Raw genomic sequence first — 26,299 nt, 5'->3', positions numbered from 1 at the left:
CCACAGTTACATGAAACGGTTCAATGCAACTGACGTAAGATACAGGAGGTTTTAATTTTGCTGTATGGTATCCACTTTACCAGCTTTGCCAACTTTCCAGCCAAAAAATGTTCATGGACTACACACGGGTGCAGCTGGTAAAGTAGGTGCTGCACAGCAACATTTAATTACTGCGGTTTTCTCCTTACAAAAACATGAAGATGAATCGGCTGCATTAAATTGTGCCTAGGTGCATGTGAGTGAATGTGTAGGTACAATGGATAATGTGTCATCTTGATGTGCATAAGTTTACAGGTTGTGCCAGACCACTGCTTATGCTAAGCAGAATAAACTGGTTGGTAAAAATAAACAATTACCTGTTGTGTGAGTTGAGGTCGTTATACATCTGCAATTTAAAAACTGGATTTCCTGATATGATCTAGCTAGCTAAATTATTAGGAACAATTTACCCACTGTTTATTTATTTATACTTATTTATTGTTTTTTTTTCCCCCTTTTTCTCCCACTTTAGCGCATCCAATTTCTGCCCGTCAATCATCCTCTCACTAATGCTGGTCCCTGCTCCTGATTGGGGAGGACGAGGCTGCTCCACGCATCCCCCCCCGACACGTGCCCAGCAATCGAACGTCTTATCACCTACACTTGACGAGTGCAGTGCAGTACAGTGGTGTGTACAGAGAGCCACACCCTCTACCGCACTCCTTTCCCATCTCCGTGCAGGTGCCACCAACCAGCCAGCGGAGGTCGTAATCGCACCAGTCTAAAAGAGAGTCTCCATCCAGCATAACCCCACCCCCATCTGAACAACAGGCCAATCGTTGTTCATGTGGCCGCCGAGCCTCAGCCAGCAGGCAGAGCCGAGATTCGATACGATGTATTCGAGATCTCAGCTCTGGTGAACAGCGTGTGTTTTTACCGCTGCACCACCTGAGCGGCCCTTTAATACCATGTTTACACTTAAGTTCCATACATGACAAGATAGGTTAGAGGGGGTTCTTTTATTACTGTTTCGTTGATTTTCGTTGTTTCTCTCTTTGGAACTTAGGGCATTCAGTTACTGTGTTTAATGGTGACTGGAATGTGACAGGAATCACAAAGTAGAGTTTCTTCCCCCCTAGTCAAGTGAGAGTGGGTAGGTCAAGTGTGTCCAATGTGACATTTCAAGTATTTTTCAGCCTTTTTTTTTCTTCCAGACCTTGACATCTGGGCATATTCTGCCTGCTAGGTGTTAATAAATATGCAATTATTAGGAGTATAACATCAGTTGTTGGTAGTCTTAGGTCTAGGCTTTGCATATCTGTCAGCGACTATGTCTGCTGACTCTTGGCCAGTAGTTTTGGATCCTTCTGTGTAGATGATCTGATAGGAACGGAACCTCTCTCTAATGGCAAGGAATTTCTGTGGGTATGTATTTGGGTGAGTAAATAGTTTCTTGCCAAAATTGATGTTCAGAATGACAGTAGGTCTTGCAAGAGTCCAAGGTAAGGTAAGATAAGGTACTAGGCCATGCCTGGGCTATAATATTCAGGTCTATGTTTAGAGCATCCGGGTGAGGTTTGATGTGGGAGCTGAAAGGTAGAGTGCAGTTTACCTTATTGTTGTATAAAATGGGGTGCATAGTAGCTTGGATTGAGTGAGTTGTCTCCTAGGGAGTCAACTTCAGCCGTCTTTGTTCTAGTGAGCATTCTTTGACTTCTATATATAGACTTTGTACCAGGGATGCCCCTAATGCCAAGCTTGGTGATGCATTATGCATTGGATTCAGGCTATTCAGATACATTTTCCTGGCATATCCATAGACTGTGCATCCCCAATATAGCTTTGCATTAGGAAGGGGAAGTCTGCACCTGACTTGATGCTAGTCAGTACTCTTTGGTACATTCACTTTTTAATAAGGATGAAAAAAGCTTTTAGTCTATGGTAAGGCCAAGGAATTGGTTGATTCCGTCACTGTATGGGGTTGCCATCTAGATGTATTTCTAGGTTGGGATGTAAGACTCATTTTTGGCAAACACTGATACATTTCGTTGAGTCTTTTGATATTTTAAAGTCATTAAGTAAGTCACCTTTGATGGATATGGTTTACAGAGAGCTGATGCTGAGGCACAAACAGAGCTTAAGCACCTCCCCTGGCAGCCGATATACAGATTATTGACATGTCGGCTACAGAGGGTGTTTGGAAGAATTTCTTTTGATATACTGTTTAATAAAGAAAGATATCACAGAGAGGATACACCCCTGTGGAACACCTCTTTCCTGAATGTATACATTTGATAGGCAGTTGATAACCCTTGACTTGGAAATGTCTGACCATCAGGCAGTTGGCTATGAAGCACAGCAAGTGGCCTTTAAGGCCTACTTGGTACTGAACCTATAGGTGGTATTGTAAGCTTTCCCCAGGTTGAAGACAACATTAAAATTAATATAAACATTCACAGAATGCTCAAAAAGCATCTTAAACAAAAGTTTATAAGAATGCCAACTGTTCTCCTGCCTTACTGAAAACACTTTGGGCGTCACTTATGATGTTGTTAGTCTCCAAGTACCAGGTTAGGTGGGAATTGATCAATGTCTCCAGTGTTTTGCTGATACAACTAGTTAGAGCAATGGTCTGAGGTTATGAGTTTTTATGGTCTTTGTCCGGTCTTTTGCAATAGTGTAGCAGTTATTCTTGGGTAAAGTCCTAGTTATGGTTCTCAGAATTTTCTTACCAAACCTGTATTGCCACAAATTAGGGTGGATCCTATTTGTCACTGTACATTTGATCTTCTGTATTTTCTTTTTTATCATGTGGGCCAAGTTTTGTCTGCTGCTGAGTGTGAGCTCCCACATTTTCTGCATTTAGTGACTTTTTTTGTCCTTGGCCAGATCTCTGACATTTAAAGCATCTAACTAATTCTAGTATCTGTCCAGTGCAGAGTTTTCTGGCATCCTATACTGTTCTAGCTATACCCATGATACCTCTTTCGATTGTAAAGCCTGATAGTTTAGTCAGGGTTGTCTCAGATCTTGTGGCTTCCATTAATATAAACTTAGGCCAGTTTTTGATAGTTGTAACAAGTGTTGTAACAAGATAGTTGCAGCAACCAAAGGTTACTATTTAGTAAGTAGTATGCTTTGTCATTCCTTATTTATGACCATAAACCATAAAATTGCATGCAGATTTTAATTGCTTGAGTTCAAATTAAAATTCCCAATTAAAATTACTTGGCAAAATCCCAAGTTGAATCCCAAAATCCCTGTTGTTCAGGGTTAGAGGGTAAAAAGTCGGATCATAGGTCCTCATAACTGGTGCGACGGCGGCCCCTGCTGGCTGACTGATGGCGCCTGCACAGGGCTGAGGAATAATGCCGATGGGGGTGTGGCCCTCCATTCACAGTACCCGTCAAGTGTATGAACTCGACTCGTGCAGGTGAAAAATGCAGTCTGTACTGACTGTGCGCATGTCAGTTGAGAGGCGTCCTCAGTCAGCGGTGAAGGGTCGAATCAGTATAGAGGACGCATTCAGGGTAATTGGACATGACTAGACTGAGGGATAAACATTGGGGGAAAAAAGAGGGGAAAAAATATAAATAAATAAAAAAAAGAATAAGGACCTTGGAGTCAGGTCTGAGTCATAAATGTAGTCCATAAATTTTTGTTTTGGGTTGTGCTTATTTGCCATAATGATAGGTTTACATCTTCATCACCTGTGCTCCCCATCCACATCAGAGCCCAACAAGGGAATGCACAGAACCTCGGAACTCCAGCGGTTGTGCACCAGGGATACAACAGTGAAATACTCAATCCTCCAGATTTTACTGATACCCTATTAACCCTGAGCCACTGCTTTCTAGGGATCTAATGGGAGATACAACCTAGGGCACATACTGAGCAGCCGATTGATTGTAGTGGGCCTGCAGGCAGGCCAGTCCAGTAGCCGTACCATCTTCTTCTGCAGCCATGCCTTTGTAATGTGTGCAGCATGTGGTTTGGCATTGTCTTGTTGAAAAATGCATGGACGTCCCTGGAAAAGATGACGTCTTGAGGGCAGCATATGTTGCTCTAAGATCTCAATGTACTTTTTTGCATTAATCAATATCTGCTTGCCAAAATATGAGTGAAAATGAGTGACCCACCAGCACACAACACAAGCACACACACACCCGATATATAAAATATTGCCACATTTGTATTTTGTTTTGCTTTTCTAGAGTGTTTTTATGTGTTTTAATTTTCTAATAATGATGTTTGTACTTGATGATGCTATGGTATTGCTGTGACTGAATCTTACCCCATCAGGGGTAAGATTTACAAAGCTCTAAAATAACTACTGAAGTTACAGTAGAAAAAGTGAAAACAATATTTAAGCCCAGCAAGCATGGAAAAAAGCCCATGGTCAAATGGAAACAGCATGGGTAGGGGTTTTCCACACACAAACCTACAATCAACCCCTCACACTACAAACGCAATTTATGAGAACAGTGAACTTTTAATTAACAAGCAACACAACATGGTAACTAACTAATCTGTATATACACTATATCGCCAAAAGGATTCACTCACCCATCCAAATCATTGAATTCAGGTGTTCCAATCACTTCCATGGCCACAGGTGTATAAAACCAAACACCTAGACGTGTTCTCTGGAGTGACGAATCACGCTTCTCCATCTGGCAATCCGATGGACGAGTCTGGGTTTGGTGGTTGCCAGGAGAACGGTACTTGTCTGACTGCATTGTGCCAAGTGTAAAGTTTGGTGGAGGGGGGGATTATGGTGTGGGATTGTTTTGCAGGAGTTGGACTCGGCCACTTAGTTCCAGTGAAAGGAACTCTTAATGCTTCAGCATACCAAGAGATTTTGGACAATTTCATGCTCCCAACTTTGTGGGAACAGTTTTGGGATAGTCCCTTCATGTTTCAACATAACTGCGCACCAGTGCACAAAGCAAGGTCCATAAAAATTGGTGTGGAAGAACTTGACTGGCCTGCACAGAATCCTGAGCTCAACCCGATAGAACACCTTTGGGATAAATTAGAGCGGAGACTGTGAGCCAGGCCTTCTAGTCCAATATCACTGTCTGACCTCACAAATGTGCTTCTGGAAGAATGGTCAAAAAGTCCCATAAACACACTCCTAAACTTTGTGGAAAGCCTTCCCAGCAGAGTTGACATCATATTAAACCCTATGGATTAAGAATGGGACGTCACTCAAGTTCATATGCGTGTGAAGGCAGACGAGCGAATACTTTTGGCAGTATAGTGTAGATCGATGGACAACAAGGCCCTTAATAAACTGTCCTTAAACAAACTGCTGTCATCACTTAAGATTAACTAAAAGTGATTAGGCAAGGTAAGTTAAATCAAATACAATCAGCAGGAATCAGATTTGGGTTTGTTTTGCTATAATTATTAGTTTGATATGGTGTATTTGTGAAAAGTTGTGCATCAGCTTTGTGGTTGGAAACTATCAGCATGCTATGAAGTCCATTTCAGAGAAGGACAAGGTACCTGTGGTTTGTGGTCTAGCTGGTGGAAACACATCTCTGTTAACAAAAGAATCCAAAGTTAATTCTGGGGGGTGGGGGCATTTCCTGGTGCAGCGACAGACTTTGTGACAAAGTGAATAGAAACATTAAGCATATGCCAGTAAATCCAAGAAAGTACAATGTCACAAAATAACCTGAAGTTTGCAGATGACACTACAGTCATTGGTCTCATCAGTGACAGTGATGAGTTTGCTTATAGACGGGTGGTTGACCATGTTGTCCTCTGGAGCAGTCAGAACAACCTGGAGCTGAACACAGCAAAAACAGTGGAGATGACCGTGGACTTCCGGAGGAGCCCCCCAACTTTGCCAGCACTCACCATCTTAGACAGAACTGTGATGGCTGTGGAGTCCTACAAGTTCCTGGGTACAACGATCTCCAAAGACCTGAAGTGGGACAGCAACATCAACTCCATCATCAAGAGGGCTCAGCAGAGGGTGTACGTCCTGTACCAACTGAGGAAGTTCAACCTATCCCAAAGGCTGATGGTGCAGTTCTACACAGCCATCACAGAGTCTGTCATCACCAGCCACCGAACACGACACCAAAAGGCTGCAGCGCATCTTCAGGTCTGCAGAGAGGACCATTGGTGTAAAGCTGCCCACACTGCTGGATCTACATGCCTCCAGGACCAGGAACGTGCAGGGAAAATACTCACTGACCCATCTCACCCTGGCCATAACCTGTTTCGGCGCCTTCCATCAGGCCAAGTTTTTTTTTCCACACTCCATTTTGCTCATGAACAATTAAACACAACAGAACTGTTAATCTTTGTGTCACTTGTACATCTACAAATGACCTATTTAACTTAATAATGACTCACATGACTGCATACGCTGGTCTTTCACATTCATTTTTTAAATTTCGTATTTATATATTTTCCTATTTTTTCTATAGTTTTTATACTGCACAGAACTTCTACAGTATATTGCACCTTTAACCCATATTGTGAATTACACATGCTCATTGTTTACAAGTATGATTGTGTGAATGTGTGTGTGTATATAAGACTGTCCTTATTGTATTTTTCGTGCCCTGCTAGCATCTGTATAACCAAAGTCAAATTCCTTCTTTGTGTGAGCACACTTGGCCAATAAAGTCTGATTCTGACTCTGATTCTGAAGTTCAGTGTTTATGATTTCACCATTACAGAGAGACTGGACAAAAAATGTATGCATAAAAAAGCTGTAAGACAAAAAAACACTGCTAGCAAACATAAAGGCTATAGTCTCAGATTTGCCAAAATGGAAAAAAAGGCTTGATAACCCCAAGCCTTTTGGGTTGATGTTCTGTGGACCTACCAGTTGAATGTGGACATTTTTGAAAGGCATGTGTCCCATTATGCGAACGCATTAATACATGGTGGCAGTGTAATAGTGTGGGAATGCTGCTTTAGGGCCGAAGTATGATACCATAATGAACAGACTTATGAATGATGCTAACAAAAAATCCTAAAGAAGAATCATTCTGTGATCTAAAGCTCAAGTAAAATTTGGTTATACTGCAAGACAACTATTCAAATCAAACAGCAGTGGGGCTAATGCCAAGTTCACATGACATGGATTTCCAAGTCGTCAGGTCACTGTACAGTTCACACTACACGACTGGATCTCTTGTAATCGGGAGTCTTTCAAGTCAGTGTGTATAAGTTCACACTACTGGACTGATCGACGATAGGGGGTTTCACACTACACCATCTATCGCCAACTGGAATCGCAGGCGAGCTTCTCTGGTCTCCCAAACTACGTTCTGTCACGAAAACAAATGCGCTGATGTGCAGCGTAAAATCAAAGAGGAAAAATTTGGCAATGTGAACAGCATGGATTGTTCTATAGCGAGTTGGAGGTTAATAAATATTTTTTTGCAATGCAACATTGGTGTTACGTTTTGTAGAGAACAACAACGTCAGAAATACTGTAAAACGTGTGTGTGTGCTGATGTATTCTGATATAAACTATATTATGCCTCTGTCCCACCTTTTTACAACTTCTCCCCTGCGAATTGGCTGTTCGACATAGCACTCATTGCTAGTCGGGCAACTCGGATCCAGATATCTGACATGCTAGAAATCTCACTTCAAGCGCTTGGCGAGCTGCTCAGATCGAGTTGTTGAGTAGTTCACACATAGATTGTGAGCTGAGTTTTGATTGCCAAGCAAATGCCGAGTTGCTCCTGAGCCCGCAAATCTAATGCCGACCAGTCGGCGAGCGAAAATCAGGGCATAAATCGTGTAGTGTGAACTAGGCATAAGTTACAACAATCTCCTGGTATCAGGAGTGTTTGGTTGCAGTTATTACTACAAAAGGTAACATAATCAGTTTTTAAATAAGGGAGAAAATACGATAAACACAAGTATACTAGGCTGCTTTGGTACTTAATTGAGTTGTACTAAGCTAAATCTGGAGGCTTGAAAACCTGCACCTTTTCATTGTCCTTAGGAACTCATGACGGGATGGCATTCCTAAATTCTGATTGGTTAGAATTGCCAGGAAATGGATTTGAATGAGGAAGTAGTCTACAGTCAAGCCTTTGACAGCCTCAGCTACGGAAGCAAAGAAAGTAAAGAAAGAATTCTTTGCAATGTATGACTTTGCAAAACTAATTCTTACACTGGAAGTGATTTTTCCCTCTTTATTTGCGCCGACATCCGCTGGTATGTTTTGATTTTTTCTTTATCTATCTATCTATCTATCTATCTATCTATCTATCTATCTATCTATCTATCTATCTATCTATCTATCTATCTATCTATCTATCTATCTATCTATCTATCTATCTATCTATCTAGCTATCTATCTATCTATCTATCTAGCTAGCTATCAATCTAGCTGTCACACAAGTTTAAATGTAGAAGCTTTGCTTTATGGCTGACAAAACACATAGAGGGGCCTGTCAGAAATGGTGTCCAATGTGCTTTTGGCTTTCTGCTGATCCCAGACATGAAAGCCTGTGTACAAATAAACGTGACAGAATGATTTAACACCTGAACATATTTTTGTCTGGTTTTTGACTGTGTTATTGTGAAGGTACAGTAGGGTCACGTGTTCTAATGATTGCAAATGGGTACTCAAATAATTATTGTTTATGTTTTCTTACAGTTAATTAGTTAGTTCGTTTATTAGGATTTTAACGTTTTACACTTTGGTTACATTCATGACAGGAATGGTAGTTACTCATTACACAAGCTTCATCGATGCACAAGGTTATATTGAACACAACCATGGTTTCTTACAGTAAAATGTTTAAAATTGTTATTTAAATAGTATATGCATTTGATTGACCAACATTAAAGCAACAATAAGCAGCAATTAAACTCTAAACAGGGAGTTATCCCAACTCCAGTATTTACGTAGTTTATGTGAACGCTGCTCTTCATGCCTTTACTTGACAACACACGTGTAGAAAATGTGCAACAGCGGCTTCTGCAGTCACAGATTCCAGTGGATAAGGAATAAGGAAGATTCTGATGACTTGAGGACCACGTCAAACTTACACTCACACACATCATTGTGGGGCTATCTGAAGTTTTTATTTTCACAATGCATTAATACCAGGATTATCTAGACACTACCTTTTTATCTGCAAGTCTTTCTTACAGCTCTCACTCTGTGGCCGAGAGCTAAGCGTTTATGCTGGAGGTGCGCCTCCAAGAACCAGTAGCAGTGATTTGGTGAGGAGCACCCAGCACAAACTAGGGGGCAAAGCAACAACAGCTACAGTTTATCATGTTATTTTATGGGTAAATTAATGCCAATACAAAAATAGACAACATTATTTAAAAATAATAATAATATTGACCAAACAACCAGGAGACATCACACTGCTAAAAAAAAAATCACAAAGATGATTTGAGCAGGAATTATTGTGGAACACATTTTACAACCCTCCCAATGAAATACGCCCCTGCTTACACGGAATGTCAGTTGTCTTATACCTACTTACAACTTATGGTAAGTAGTCTTATTTTTTTATTTTTTGTGTGAGCCTTAGTATATAATGTGTGTATATATTATATTATATAAAAATTATACATTTCTATGCATATTTGTAATGAGGCGGGTGTGTAAAGTAGTTAATTTACATTAGGGGGTGTTTTGAATGCACAGCAAAAACAGTGACATTTGAAGGGACAGTTCTAGTCAGGAAGAGGTTCCTACGATTGGTGACTGTCCCTAGAAAATGGGGACATCGGGTCAGTCAAGTTGATTAGATTAGAGCTTTATTACTGCGAAGAATTAAATGCATAAATCTACTAAAAATCTGTAATACAACTATAAATAAACCACAGGCATTTTGTTTAAGCAATGTCAAATTGTTCACAGTTTTTAGTTGTTTCCCCAGATATTTTCTTAATAAATAATTTAAATTTTGAACAGTTGTCACTTTTAGTAAATATTTCCCCTAATGATTTTAGTTATAAACTGTTGTTTATATGTGAAAATGTAATAAAATATGAGTAAATATGGCATGCTTTTTTAAATATATTTTTTGTTTTTGGAATATCAGACTGAGAAACTTGTTTTCACATTTTATGTATTGATCACAACAACTGCCCTGATGAACTGCCAACCACTTCTGACTTATTTTGTTGTTTGTGGAAATACCTTTGCCTCATCGAGACTACTACAATATTCGATTTATCATCACGTTTTATAAACATAAAGTGTCAAAAACAACAGGTGGAGCCAATTTTAACATCAACAATTGCAACCAGTTCATATAAGTAATGATCAGACTTTTACATGGAATTTTAAACATAATTGCCTGTGTGGGGTTCCACTCAGAACAGTGACTAGGCCACTCCCGATCCTTGATTTTTTTAACAACTTTTTTTGAGGTGGACATGCTTTTATACTTTGGATCACTGTATTTTTGCAACACAAACTGCACTTGAGCCTGACATTTTTTCTTCAGAATTTTCTTCCACACCATTCTCCTATGACCTCCAATTGACTATTGGTATGATGTAGGACAATCTCAGATAATATATATATATATATATATATATATATATATATATATATATATATATATATATATATATATATATACAGGAGGGAAGATCAAGGAGGAAAGACACCATGGAAACAGTGTTTTACTTGAGTAACATTTCATTTATGTAAAAAAAATATATGTACAAATTTAAATTGTTCAAAGGGTAAATACATTACATGTAAATTATTTAAATAATTTATAACGGCCTTTTTCACTGTTTGAGTGTTTACATTTGTTAATCTTAATCTGTTTGAGTTTTTAAATTGTTGAAGGGTAAATACGTTACATGTAAATTATTTAAATAATTTATAACAAACTTTTTCACTGTTTGAGTTTTTAAAACTTTGTTAATCTTAATCTGTTTGAGTTTTTAAATTGTTTAAAGGGTAAATACGTTACATGTAAATTATTTAAATAATTTATAACAGCCTTTTTCACTGTTTGAGTGTTTACATTTGTTAATCTTAATCTGTTTGAGTTTTTAAATTGTTTAAAGGGTAAATACGTTACATGTAAATTATTTAAATAATTTATAACAACCTTTTTCACTGTTTGAGTGTTTACATTTGTTAATCTTAATCTGTTTGAGTTTTTAAATTGTTAAAGGGTAAATACGTTACATGTAAATTATTTAAATAATTTATAACAGCCTTTTTCACTGTTTGAGTTTTTAAAACTTTGTTAATCTTAATCTGTTTGAGTTTTTAAATTGTTTAAAGGGTAAATACGTTTCATGTAAATTATTTAAATAATTTATAACAGCCTTTTTCACTGTTTGAGTGTTTACATTTGTTAATCTTAATCTGTTTGAGTTTTTAAATTGTTAAAGGATAAATACGTTACATGTAAATTATTTAAATAATTTATAACAGCCTTTTTCACTGAGTTTTTAAAACTTTGTTAATCTTAATCTGTTTGAGTTTTTAAAACTTTGTTAATCTTTTTTTCTGGATTTTCCCTCTATTTATCAAGTTGTTTTGATTCCCAGTTGTGAATGATCAAGGAGAGTCAGATCACCACACCACCCCTCCACCATGTATCACCTGCCAGAGTTGGGTTCTCCAACTGAGCTGTATTGTGTACAAGGAGCAATGCTAGGCTCCATGTGACCCCACTCCCCCATGACTGAATGTTGGTTTAGGCCATCTTTACACTTTGAGTACTCGGCTCTAGATAAAAAAAATCAGTCAAACTTCTTAACAGTCAAAAACCGTGGTGGGTTATAGATCTTAATAGACTGCTGCGTCACCTAAGCGCCATAATTTATTTCAGATATGTATTTGGATGGATCCTGCAGTGCTGACACCCTTATCTGAACAAATGCAGAATGTATTTGTGCTACAGACGGTGTGTAAAGATGGTTAGATACTTAACCATCTTTGAAATGGCGTTTAACCTGAGTAAACTCTTAACTTTACAGTTTAATCTGCAAGGTAGTGGTGGGCGGATCGATCCAAATATCGATATTATCGATACCAACGTTGGTATTGGTATCGGATCGATACTAGTGTTATGGGATCGATACTTTAGTTTTACTTTTTCTCCGCTACATTCAGTACGCTTCGTCAGAAAGTAAAGACCATGTGTATACAGACTCGCTTCTCAGTGGTAGGGACAGTGGTAGCCTAGAGGTTAAGGTACTGGACTAGTAAGCAGAAGGTCACTGGTTCAAACCACACCACTGCCAGGTTGCCATTATTGGGCCCTTGAGTAAGGCCCTTAACCCTCAATTGCTCAGATTGTATACTGATATAGTACTGTAAGTCGCTTTGGATAAAGGCGTCTGCTGAATGTCGTAAATGTAAATGCTTCTCTCACATATTACATGCTCACCTCGCTCCTCCCCTCCTGCTCTGCTGTGCTTTGTTGTGGTACCGTCATGTTGTTAAAATCCTAACAGACATCAGTGCATTGGTAGACACTGGAAGACTGTAAGTTTTGAATACTTTGCTTTGCAGATGGGTGATTCTTCAATAGTGGGCATTTTTTACCATCTTAACTTTTGAAAAATAAAATTAGTAATAATTTAGTTTTAATTATGTCAAGATAATGCTTGCATGCTTTAGAGCAAAGACTTAATGATGGCTACAATTGAGCTTATATAGAATTTCATATTTATTTGCGAAGTGGCATAGCAAAATGTCATTATGTGTTGGTAATGATGTGTTGCGGTAATGACAATTTTTACTTTTTTTAAAAACTAGCTAGGCCATGGATTTGCTAAAGCTAGTCAACAGCTAGTACAAGATGCACTTTAAATACATATAAATAATGTGTAAATTTCTTTTTTCCATGGTTACAACATAAACAAGTGTTACCTTCAAATGATTCCCTACAGAAACCATACACTGTTGCGGTAATAATATATTGCTCAAAAATATGCATAGGTTGTACAAATATGAAAAAAAAAAATACATTTTGTTTATTTTTAAGTTATTATAAAACTCATATTGTGATTTTTATAATGAATTGATCACTTTTTAGCATTTTATTAGAGCAGAGAAGTTTTAAAGTCTGGGTTGGGGACAAGGCCAAAGTAGCAAAATATTGATGTTTAAATCGTCATTAAAAATGGAAATCATAATTTTGGTATGTAATTTTTTTTAGTGATGCAATGAATGATCTTTTTAATACCTAAAATATTTGTTTTGTATAAAATATTTTTAAGACAAATTTATAACCTAGGGACGTAAAAGTTCCCCCAATTGAAGAATCACCGAGATACAGAAATAGGGTCAATTTTATGGAAATAATAGTGTAAACTATACGTACGTAAAGTAAGGACGCACCTTACGCACTTTGTGCAAATGAATCGGAGCATGCGTAGTGAGACTCTTATTCCCTGTGTTTGTGTTTTGGTGTATTCGGTCACTATTAAAAATTTACCAATTTATATTCACTCATATAAATATTCTGTTCAATGTGTAACGTTATTATGAACGTTTTCATAACTTTAAAAAGACGTTCTGAGAACATCAAGAAAACTGGACAAAATAACGTTGAAGGAATGTTCTAATAAAACATTAATACAACCAAAATGGAACATTAAGGGAACGTTCAGAGGACCTTATTTTAAATGTTCTTAGAACATTCCAAGACAACGTTGCCAGAACGTTAAATTATGGTTGCAAAAATTATGGTTTTCATAACGTAATTTTGTTTGTTAGCTGGGTACACGGCACCTTTTCATCCAGTGCTAGTTACTTTCGGTTTCATAATAGTAAAACACTGCAGTGACGTTGACTTAATCGATTATCTTGTAGTCTTATTGTAAACAAACGGGGGTATATATCAGATAACAAAAACGTTAATAATAAAAACACAACATACAGCAAATAGCTGGTGGGGAAAATACTTTAGTTATTTGTTCCCGTGTTTCAACTTGTATACCACGATCATTTGCGTTTCGTCAGGTAGCATTATGTTAATAGTTTGACACGAGTTCGTGTGTCTGTTAGTTTTGTTAATTTGACCCAGTTGTGGTCAGGGGTACAGGGGTACCAGTCTTTGGTCCGCTTGCAGCCGAGGGTTTCAGGCAGGCAACATCACGCTGTGATGAGAACAAAAGACACTTTCATTCTAATAAAGCGAATGACTTGTAAAACATCTGAAACACAAATTACTACAGCTTAAAAATACTGATTTATAGTTTTGTTTTGTTTGCCCGAACGTTTCGTGCAGAGAAAAGTATTAGGTAACTATGCAGTGCATCAATTATGATGTTGTATTTACAAATTTGCAAAAATACTCCATGCACATTAAACATATCTTTGTGAACGCAATCCTGCAATGAAGACAGCTTGTTTAAAACGTTACTTACACTTAAATTAGATTGCACCGTCGTAGTCAGCGCGGAAAGTAAAAAAAAAAAAAATACTATATAAATATAAAATACTATATCAACTATATGTCACACACGTTTTTTGTTTTTACTTTACAATAAAGTCCTCTAGTTGCTAATACCTGTGCAAATTTCTGTAAACATACCGAAAGCAAAACCAATCCAAGTAAAACATTACCATGTCTAAGATCCTACATACTTCCTTGAAGTGCGCACTGCGCAAAAGAGAACACACAGGCTGTTTAGTGCACTTCGTGTACAGTAGAGTGTCTTCTGACATACGGCCACGGACAATGGTTAAGCGAGGTTAACAAAATCAGAATCTGTGTTCGTACTATGTTGACATTATTTCCACAGGCGTAGATGTGGGGGCGTGTCCCATTCAACGTTCAGAGGGTAGTAAATGCACCCCTTCCAAAAAATCCTGCTCATCCGCTTGGTTTGGTTTTTACATGGTGTGATGTGACCCAGGGAGGAGTTTACATGTGTAGGACAGGGGCATAATAAAGTTTATATCAGGATACAAGGGCACACACCATAATGTCAACATTTAACTGCAAAAAATATTTATTTACCTCCAACACTTTCTACAGAACAGACATTTCATGCTGGTCGGGTAGCCCAATCCACTCCTTCAACCAGATTATTTTCCTCATTGCTTTTACGCTGCATTTCAGCACACAAACAACTTGGATCTGTCGCTTCTTTTTTGTTGTTGCATGTTTGAACATGGTATTATACTTCCTCCTAGGGATAGATACACTATATTGCCAAAAGTATTCGCTCGTCTGCCTTCACACGCATATGAACTTAAGTGAATCTCATTCTTAATCCATAGGGTTTAATATATTAATATATAACAGCTTAAACTCTTCTGGGAAGGCTTTCAACAAGGTTTAGGAGTGTGTTTTTCCAGAAGCGCATTTGTGAGGTCAGACACTGATGTTGGACGAGAAGGCCTGGCTTGCAGTCTCCGCTCTAATTCATTCCAAATGTGTTCTATCAGGTTGAGGTCAGGACTCTGTGCAGGCCAGTCAAGTTCTTCCACACTAAACTCGCTCATCCATCCATGTCTTTATGGACCTTGCTTTGAAACAGGAATGGACCATCCCCAAACTGTACCCACAAAGTTGGGAGCATGAAATTGTCCAAAATCTCTTGATATGCTGAAGCATTAAGAGTTCCTTTCTAAGGGGCCGAGCCCAACTCCTGAAAAACAACCCCACACCATAATCCCCCTCCACCAAACTTTACACTTGGCACAATGCAATCAGACAAGAACCGTTCTCCTGACAACCACCAAACCCAGACTCGTCCATCGGATTGCCAGTTAGCATGATTCGTCACTCCAGAGAACACGTCTGGACTCTAGAGCAGTGGCGGCGTGCTTTACACCACTGCATCCGACACTTTGCATTGCGCTTGGTGATGTAAGGCTTGGATGCAGCTGCTCGGCCATGGAAACCCATTCCATGAAGCTCTCTACACTCTGTTCTTGAGCTAATCTGAAGGCCACATGAAGTTTGGAGGTCTGTAGCGATTGACTTTGCAGAAAGTTGGCGACCTCTGTGCACGATGCGCCTCAGCATCCGCTGACCCCGCTCTGTAATTTTTTGTGGCCTACCACTTCGTGGCTGAGTTGCTGTCGTTTCAAATAGTTCCACTTTGTTATAATAGCACTGACAGTCGACTGTGGAATATTTAGTAGTGAGGAAATTTCTGGACTAGTTGCACAGGTGGCATCCTATTATGGTACCACGCTGGAATTCACTGAGCTCCTGAGAGCGACCCATTCTTTCACTGATGTTTGTAGAAGCAGTCTGCATGTCTAAGTGCTTGGTTTTATACACCTGTGGCCATGGAAGTGATTGGAACACCTGAATTCAATGATTTAGTGCAATATAGTGTATGTGTGACCCCATATCGCTGATCAATCGTTACGTGTGAAAACCACAGTGACTTTAGACTCCTGCTTTTTATGCTAGATTTGTAGGCCTGCCAGACTCCTACATGTGTTTCGTCAACCATCAAAAAAAGCTTCTACTTTTTTATGTGTACTTGTGTGTTTGCATGACAAACATGTTTGTCAATTTACTACTAACATCATGCTTATCATAAATTAGGTATATGCAATCATGTACAAATTGTAATGAAAAAAGAACTTTTTCCAGTGTCCAAATGTGTGTTGGAGATGTTTTAAAACAAAATATCAGTCAGATGATTTTCTTTACTTTATAAAAAGCAAATGAATTATGATTTGAAGTAGGCCCTTTAGCTGTGTTTTTATTTTTATTTTATTTACAGAAACCCACTCTCTGATGTACAACTACACAGCAGTCAAAGGACCAAATACCTTTAAGTGCACTGCTGATGGTCTGGTAGATGGAGAGCCATTTGTGCACTATGACAGTGACAACAAGACACTAATCCCAAAAACATGGTGGATAAAGAACATTGTCAGAGATTATCCAAGCTACTGGGACAGAGAGACACAAAAGATGGATGGTGACAGTGCTGATCTTAAAAGTTACACTGAAGGTAAGGTTGAACACAAAGCTCCTGGGTTGCATTCAAAAGGGATTTTTTGCACCCAGTCTGTAAGAATCTGTACCACCTTAGTTAAAAGAGCTTCTGTAAAGTTAGGAACTGATTTAAAAGAACTCAAAAGTAAAAGACTCAAAAAATGTTTCAATTAATACCATAGGCATTAATGTCAGGGCTTTTAGCAGGCTTATGGAGTTCCTTCCCACAAAAACACTCAAAAACGAAAACAGGAAAAAGAAGAATCTATTATTTGTAAATTCTCTTGATAGATGGAGATGTGGGTTTAACAGTGATGTGAAAAATAAACTCCAACCACAAACATGCGAGCCACGCATATCAAAGCATCTTTTGACAGATGCTTTGTTGTCAAATGTTGGCTTTGTGGTTGTACACAGCTCACCATAACGTTGTGATTTAAATCCCAATCACATAACATTTTGTAGTGCAATTTTGAATTTCTTAGCTTTTGACATTATGTATTGTTTTGACATTTTTAACCATCCATAATTGATCACTACAATATCTAGCATGCATTACATACACACATGGAAGGCTTGTTCCTTAGGGCAATTGGGCGACGCACAACCAAAGGGCGAAAGGGAAGAAATTTTTCTATCACGTTCAACCAGTGTTAAACTAGCTGTGACTGTTCTGGACAGTCTGTCTTGCCTCTGAATACTGTAGTCTAATCAAGTCGAGTTGTGTTCCGTACAGTACCGCCCCTTTTGGGCGATTTCAGTCTGATTGAAAATCGCCCGGATTGCTCTGATAGACTCTCATATTAAGGTACTTTTTTTAAACTGTAGGCACTGCCTACAATGGGTTCTAGGAGGGCTCGCACTTAACCTGGTGTAGCGATCTCGTCACCATGACTACTGTTACCTCAGTTCGGGGCAACTCCATCGTGTCATTAAGGGAAATGCCATTAAGTCGTAATAATCAGGATAAATAAGCAACTTAAGAATTAGGGCCACCCAGACCAAATTTAAACATCAAGCAAGTATCTACAAAGGGGGGGAAATCATATAAGTTACAAGTAAATTACAGTAAGTTTTAAATTGTGAATTGTGATTGCACTTATTGTATCTCCCCAATTGTTTAATTGTACTTCTTTATTCATTGCACATCAGCCCAGATGCCAATCTTTATTCTGGATCTGCTGCACCTAAAATAAAACGCTATCTGATGAAGACTGAATTAAATTGTTAGTGTGAAGGCTTTACTTCTTTAATTTTATGATTAATGGTAAAGCTGCTCTCTCTCCATGTTCAAAGTTATTTGTGAGGGCAAACTGACAGATGACTTAAGATGTTAATTATTTAAGCTTTAATTTACCCATTGAACGGGTCACCTTGGCCATCATCGCAACAATTGCCCCCCCTGAGAGATTTGGCAGGAGCCGCCACTGCATACACATAATGTACAATCATTGCCAAACAACTTATCAATAGTGTGGTAAAAAAAAACTGCTAGTCACAGGTAGCACAGCAACGCATAAGAGGGAAAAAAACAACACTGTGTCGACAAGTTATTTTAATCTTGTGTTTTTTATATCAACAAAGATAGTTCAAGTTCAATTACTTTTTTACATTTATACATTCGGTAGATTTTTTTTTCTAAGATGTTTTTTTAAAACAAAATACAATCCAAGGAAGCAAAAATTAGGGGCCTTGCATGGTTAAGGTCCCAGCAGTGGCAGTTGGCAATAGTGAGACATTTTCAATCAGTATTGAGATACTTTGAGCACCGAGTCACCACTGTGACTGATTTAAACACTCTGTGTGTGTGTGTTTCTGCAGGGTCTCATACAATGCAGAGGACGTTTGGCTGTAAGCTTTATGATAATGGCACTACGAGTGGATTTGAGTGGTACCATTACAATGGAGAAGATTTCCTCAGGCTGAATCCCACAACTAAAACCTGGATTGCAGCAAACGCTAAAGCTAATATCACCAAACACAAGTGGGAGCTAGAAGGGTACAATTATGAGAGGATAGAATACCTGGAGAATCAGTGTATTGAGTCCCTAAAGCAATATATAAAGATCAGAAGAGAGTCTCTGGAGAGGAAAGGTAAAGTATGCTGCACATGTCCTCACTTTTCTATAATCTACTTTAACAACACATTTGTTTACATGTTCACTCATTTACTTTGACACTTTTTTAAACACCATTCACATTTACACTATCAATAACATTCATTTACACACCCAATTTCTAAAAATGACATTCAAAACTGAAAGCTTTGCGTTTTTAATGATACACTTAATTCTATTTGTAAAATATAGACCAATTTAGAAATTAATGTCTGCAACACATTCAAAAAAAGCTGAGACAGAGGCATGTTTACCACTGAGTTACATCACACTATATGTGTACAAAGCCACACTGTTGTAACTCGTGCAGAATGAGACATGGCATTGTCCTGGTAAAATAGATATGGAGTTTCTGGGAAAAAAAAGACACTGTCTTGATGGCAACTTCATGTATATGCAGTTCACCCATGCTGTGGGCACTGATGCACCCCCTTGCTATAACAAATGCTGTTTTTTTATGCATTTTCTCCCTTTTTAGCATGTCCAATTGCCCCATTGCATCATGCTTCCTCTTCACCAATGCCGATCCCTGCTCTGATTGAGGAGAACGAAGCTAACCCACGCCCCCTCCGACACGTGGGCAGCATGCCGTATGCATCTTATCACCTACACTTTGAGAAATGCAGTGCAGCCTAGCTGCGTGTACAGAGGGACACACCCTGTGCAGGCGCCATCAATCAGCCAGCAGAGGTCATAATTGCACCAGTCATGAGAGAGAGACCCTATCCGGCTTAGTCCCGCCCATATGAACAACAGGCCAATCGTTGTTCATGTGGCCGCTCAGCCTCAGCCGGCAAGGCAGAGCTGAGATTCGATACGATGTATTCGAGATCCCAGCTCTGGTTCCAGCGTGTGTTTTTACTGCTGCGCCACCTGAGCTTCCCCTAACAAATGCTGTTTTTTGTTGGTAGCAGTCAGAATGGTCTTTTTCAAGTTTGGCTCAAAGAATCCGATGTCCATTCTGCCTAAAAAGAAGCTGAAACGTGAATCTCTCTCGCCACAGAACGCACTGTTTTTGATGTCGATCTTGGATGACTTTGGAAGGTAGAGTTTCTGGGCAAAATTATATATGGCTTCCCCATTAACATAATAGAGCTTAATTTTGCATTTCCTAATGCAGTGTCCAACTGTATCAAGTAACATCATGGTAACATGTCTATCATGGTAACATCATAGTTTCTCAAACAATACTGACTGAGGGCTTGGTGGTCACACACATTTAGCAACTTTTTACTCACTTGGCCTTTATGTACCAATGTTTCCACTAAAATTTTTTACAATTGTGGTAAAAAGTCTTTGCAATTTTGTGCTGAGAAACGTTATCTTTGAACTGAGTGACAATTCTCTCATGAGGATTGGCTCAAAGTGGTTGAACCATGACCCACCCTTGCTCGCAAAGACTAAGCCTTTGGTGGATGCTTCTCTTCTACTCAATCTTGATGACCTCACGTGTTACCAGTTAAACTGCTAATTGTGGATTTTTTCAGATCAGTGTTACTTGTATAATATTATAGTATATGTATGGTCTTATTAGGTCTTTGTCCCCACTTTTTTTTGAGTGTATTGCAGGTGTCACATTCAATTGTTTTTATATTTACACATTTTACACTCCTATGCACTCCTGTTGCATTTTACAGTTGCTTTTACAGTTTGCTTATTCCAAAATTTTGTAAACTATGTATAAAATATTCATAAAACAGTAAGAAGTGAATGTTTTCTTTTGGCTGTTCCCATATTTAGGCTTCACCACAACAGATAATTTATCTGCGTATTTGATTTGGCATGTTTTTTTTACGTCAGATGCCTTAATTGACACAACCCTCCTATTTATCTGGCCTTGGGACCAGCACTAAGGTTGCACTTTTATGTAGCTCCCCAATGGCTAGGTTCATGTTCAGCTTCAATGGCTAGGTTCATGTTCAGCTTCAAACGGCTTTTGTATTTGTAGGCCCAGCCCTGGATTTAAACCTCTGGGATTCAAGGACTGCAAGTGCTAGCAGTGTGGCTTTTATTATTCAGTCACACAAGCTCAGTTACAACAGAAAGCAGTGATATGTAGATTTAATTTAAGGTGTCTTTTAATAAAACAGTACAAAAGGAAGAAATTTACTGTTTTACTTTATCAACTTCATGTTGTTTGTAGATATATCATTATTCTATCATTTGAAAATAAAAAGTAAAAAAAAACAGGTAGTGAAATCATGTTTGGGTATACAAAGTGCATTCATGGAATAAAATAAAATAAACCAGCAGTATAAGATTGTAATCAATGAACAAGCAGCTGCAAGGATATTGTTATTAGTTATTTGATAATCTACAGTGCATAATATTATCAAAGGATTCAGGTATTTAGAGGAATCTTTGTGCATAAAGGGTAATTCACTACTGAATGCCCTGTCTCTTGACCCTGAGATGTCATTGCATCAAGAACTGGCATGCATTTGGAATACTTTAACTGAAACCATTTACTTTAAAGACATTTTGTTGCTGCATTCTCAAATGCCAGTTAAGACTTTATTTTGCACAGCATAAGCCATACATCAACAATGCCCAGAAATTGTGCTGAGCCCAGAAACTCTTGGCTTGAGTTTACCTAAAATGGACTAATGTAAAGTGGAAAAGTGTATTGTGGTTTCACAAGTCAACCTTTCAGGATGTTTATGTTAAGTTCAAAACCCTTGCTAATATATGTGTTAAAAATGGCAATGCTGGTACAACACTGTTTTATTCTCCTGTCTTCTTCCCTTCCTCTTTGTCTCTGCAGTGTTCTGTTTTCGTGAGAACTCCTCATCTACAGAGATGGTGTGCAATGCTACAGGTTTTCTTCCCAAAGAAATAAATATTACCTGGCAGAAGGACGGAGAGGATGTACATAAGGATGTGAAGATCAGCGAGCCAGTTACCAGCTTGGAAGGATATTTCCAGAGGAAAAGCATTCTGAGAGTCTCACCTGAGGAGATACAGAAACACAATTACACCTGTGTGGTTCAGCACAGCAGCCTGGAGAAAGACTTAGTGCTGCTAGTGTTGGGTAAGAGAAATACTTTTGTAGAGAAAATGATGTGTCAGAGAATAGAGATCCTGTACTATGGATCCAAAATCATTGGAGATGAATGATCACCTTGAAGCTAAATAAATACATTGGAATTGGATTATGACTGCTGAGACCTGTGCTAGATAATGAGGTCTTAGATACATAGATAGGTCTTAGATAAATCTTAGATAAAAAAGTGTACTAGATGATTAGATCTATGCTTAACAAAGAGACCTGTGCTGGATGTTAAGAGGTGTTTTATTCAATCAAGTCTGTGGTGGATGATGTCTGTTCAGGATAATGAGGTTTGTGCTGGGTGATACGCCACTGTCGTCTTTTTTTCTTTGCAGCCCAAACTGGGTTTATATAACAGAACATTCTTAGCACAATTTCTGGTATGTTAATAAATGATACGAACGATATTCTAAAAGACTTGTATATTCTCCTGTCTTCTTCTCTTCCTCTCTGTCTCTGCAGTTCGTCCTAAAGTGTTCTGTTTTCGTGAAAACTCCTCATCTACAGAGATGATGTGCAATGCTACAGGTTTTCTTCCCAAAGAAATAAATATTACCTGGCAGAAGGACGGCGAGGACGTGCACAAGGATGTGAACATCAGCAAGCCAGTTACCAGCTCGGAAGGATATTTCCAGAGGACAAGCATTCTGAGAGTCTCACCTGAGGAGATACAGAAACACAATTACACCTGCGTGGTTCAGCACAGCAGCCTGGAGAAAGACTTGGTGCTGCCACTGTCAGGTAAGAGAAATACTTTTGTAGAGAAAATGATGGGTCAGAGAATAGAGTATTGACGTCCTGTACTATGGATCCAAAAGAAGGATGAATTCTTATCATACACTATGTGCTGTTTTTCGCAGTTATACTTTAAGCTGTATGAATAGTATGTGATTAAACACAACCACTGTTGTTTTTAACACAAATATAATATAAAAACACTGAAATATGGTTAAAAACAGTGAAAAAAAAAATCTATAAAAATACATTAAAACTTTATCGTTCACATAATTCACATTAGAAGCGGCAAAATAGCTTTTGTGCTGGCTGTGCCGTTATTTTCTATGAAGTGTGGCGGAGCACAAAGCTTAACATGACTTATTGTACTAAAACAACCAGTGAGAAATTTTATTAGTGGAGAGAACTTATGAGCAGTAATAATTAAGAGAAGTTTAGTGTTCCTGTGTCATTCTTTTAATACATTAAGCCACATTAAGCTTTTTATAACGATAAGAGTTTTAGACTCTCACGGAAAAGCTGTCCCTCACCATTTCTTAGCCGCTCGAACTATAACACAAAGGTGAAACAAGAAGGAAAACACAGATAAACACAGATACATGTGGACGGTTTCAGACTTAATTTAATGGTTACTCCACACAAATGCAGATTCGTCACATGTGCGCACTTTGATGACGTCTTACCACACCGCTCAAGCCAAGCGCTGAACAAAGCGGTTGTTCATTGTTAATTTGAAATTATATATATATATAAAAAATATTTAAAGTGAAACACGTTAAGCATAAGGGAAACGTTAAGTTTAAGGGTACTAATTTCTCGATAATTGGCATTGAATTTTAAAGATTTTGAGTTCAGGGGACGTTGAGTTACAAGGTACCACTGTAGTAGTTTAAGGGTGTGTATATTTATTTTAGTTTTTTGTTTAGTTTTTTGTTTTCCCTCTAAAAAAAGTTCAGTGTGTTTTTTAATCGAATTTATAGGTCACATTAAATTTCTGAATTTTATTTACTAAACCTTCCATTACAACATTTTTTATAGCCACTGTAGGTGTGGCTTATAAAGGTTGGGGCCCTGAGCAAGGCCCTTAAGCCTTACTTGCTTGCATTGTATTTAAACAATTGTAAGTCACTTTGGATAAAAGTGTCTGCTGTCAAAATGTAAACATACACTCACCAATCACTTAATTTGACAAAGTTATATATCAGATTCTGAACTCTTGTATCTGAAATTCTTGTTCTTTTGCAGATAAAGAATCAACTGGTAAAGGTGTTGCAGATGTAGCCGTTCCTATTGCTGTTGTTACTGCTGTTGTTATTGCTGTTGTTATTTTCTGTATTCCAAAGAGTTGTAAAAGGAGATATTTAAGTAAGTATATTTAAATAAATATATAAAAAAATCATTTGAACTGATTGATACTTGTGTACCCTATAAGTGATCGAATTAGTTTATTCCATTTTGAAGAGATGAATTAATGAATCAGACTGGACAGTAATAATCTACAGAAAGATTGTTTTGTAAAGTTTCATTCTGCAGTAGATCATCTACAGTTCACAGTTCTTACAAAAACTTACTTTATCTTTATCTGTTTTCTTACGGTCCTTAATCCTGTTCCAGAGTACACACTTGTATGTACAACCCCAAAACTGAAAAAATATGGAAAGTGGAAAAAAATGCAGTGTTTCTTACATAAACCGGCTTATTTCATTACAAACAGTACAAACCCAAGGCTTTATTATGCTCCCCTTCTGTTCAACTTCATTTCATTCGTTTATTATACACCCATTCCTGCATTTCAGGCCTGTAACACATTTAAAAAAAAAATGTGATGGGGGTCATTTAGAGCTAGTAATAACGTCAATAAAGTAAATAATAATGTGATGTCACACAGGTGATGTCAACATGTGATTGTAATCATGATTTGGTGCAAAAGCAGTATCCACAAACATTTTGACTTAAGAACAGCCCTTCGGAACCAATTAAATTCGTAAGTCATAGGTCTACTGTATATTAACAAATGAAATGAAGTTGACTAGACAAAACATGAAATATCTCAGGTTCATACTGTTTGCAGTTAAACAAATGTCAAAGTAAATGTAAGAAACGTTTTTCTGATTTGGGGTTGTACATACTGTATATACAAAAACAATGAAGTTGCACTCTGTTTTATGTAAATTTATTTCCTACTGTCCCAACTTTTTTTGGAATTTGTTTGTGAATTCTGCTTGTACTTTTGACTGTCTGACTTGCATTATTTTTTAAATGGTTTATGACGTAGTTTGCAGTAAAACATCAGTTTAAAGGTGCAGTCTTTAAATATTTTGACTACCGTGGATTTGGGAGATTAGTGTGTAGTGGTTTCATCTGTTCCTGTATAACCTCATGAACTTCAGTGTTTCAGACACTAAATGTGTATTTTTAGTAACTACACATCAGTGTGATGATGCAACAGTTGGACAAATTCCATCTTTTATTTAAAAAAAAAAAAAAAAAATCAAGTTAAGTGTGTATTTGCACATCTAAAAATGGTTAGTGAAGTTAAACTTGATTTTTTTTTTGTCTTTTTGGTTTGAATTAATTAATTGTACTAAGTTGTATCTAAATTATTAATGTACAGCTCAAGCTAATTAGTTTCTTTTTCATTTCTTTCCTTTTAGGGACACCTGTAGCGAGTGGAGTAGAGACTAATAATAGAAATGATGAAAATGAAACTGTAGTGTGATTAGGCTATTTTTCAGATAGATTTTTATTGTATATATTGTATATATGTGTGTGAACAAATAAAGATCTAATTAATAATGTTGTCTTATGTCCCATGTCTGTGGGAATTCCCCATTTACCCTTGTTAGTTCAGGCACTGAATCTGTGAGAAGGCCTTACTCTCAGTCGATGTTTGAATTCACCCTAAGGGTGTTCAATAGGATTGAGGTCAGGGCTGTTAACGTTTTCACGTTAAAGCAGTCATCCCGTGTCTTTATGGACATTGCTTTGTGCACAAGGGGACAGTAATGTGTAAACAGGAAAAGACCTTCCCCAAACAGTTGCAAATAATCTATATAATCATCCATATATTCTTTTTAATGTAATTATTTTACAGGCTAAAACCTAAACATCATAGTTTAGGTTTCTTCTCTACAACACCAGGAAGATTTGGCCATTTCTCTCCATGGAAGCCACCCAGATTCTTGTGCAGTCACTTGTAATCTCACGGTTGGACTACAGCAACTCCCTGCTGGCAGGAGCTCCCATGTCCACTATTAAACCCTTGCAGCTCATTCAAAATGCAGCTGCCCGTCTGGTTTTTAACCAGCCCAAACACTGCCACATCACCCCACTGCTGCGTTCTCTTCTCTGGCTTCCTGTAGCTGCCCGCATTCAGTTTAAAACACTGATGCTCGCCTACAAAGCCAAAAATGGACCAGCCCGCTCTGTACCACACAACCTCCGAGCCACTAGTCTCGCTCCACTTGATCCTTCACCCAGGACTCGTGGAAGACAAGCATCAAGGATAAACT

General features: G+C 38.1%; 1 protein-coding gene across 1 annotated transcript; it reads left to right on the top strand.

The window, feature by feature from the left end:
• Window positions 1-14,657: 14,657 nt before the first annotated feature.
• LOC134302154 (BOLA class I histocompatibility antigen, alpha chain BL3-6-like) lies at window positions 14,658-25,523 on the top strand. Its single transcript, XM_062987200.1, has 6 exons — window positions 14,658-14,670; window positions 16,669-16,902; window positions 18,636-18,980; window positions 22,515-22,793; window positions 24,033-24,152; window positions 25,442-25,523. Exons 1-6 carry the CDS (start codon window positions 14,658-14,660, stop codon window positions 25,504-25,506), a joined length of 1,056 nt encoding a protein of 351 aa, XP_062843270.1. The 3' UTR covers window positions 25,507-25,523.
• The last annotated feature ends 776 nt before the right edge of the window (window positions 25,524-26,299 follow it).

This window comes from Trichomycterus rosablanca, chromosome 24 (assembly GCF_030014385.1).
Source record: "Trichomycterus rosablanca isolate fTriRos1 chromosome 24, fTriRos1.hap1, whole genome shotgun sequence".
Taxonomy (NCBI): domain Eukaryota; kingdom Metazoa; phylum Chordata; class Actinopteri; order Siluriformes; family Trichomycteridae; genus Trichomycterus; species Trichomycterus rosablanca.
This window is presented reverse-complemented; position numbering and strand designations above follow the sequence as displayed.

What these genes read in the sequence shown, in the direction of transcription:
- LOC134302154 (XM_062987200.1), top strand. An exon ending in CTTGGTGCTGCCACTGTCAG is followed by an intron (nt 22,794 to 24,032) that starts GTAAGAGAAATA and finishes GTTCTTTTGCAG; the next exon opens with ATAAAGAATCAACTGGTAAA. An exon ending in TTGTAAAAGGAGATATTTAA is followed by an intron (nt 24,153 to 25,441) that starts GTAAGTATATTT and finishes CTTTCCTTTTAG; the next exon opens with GGACACCTGTAGCGAGTGGA.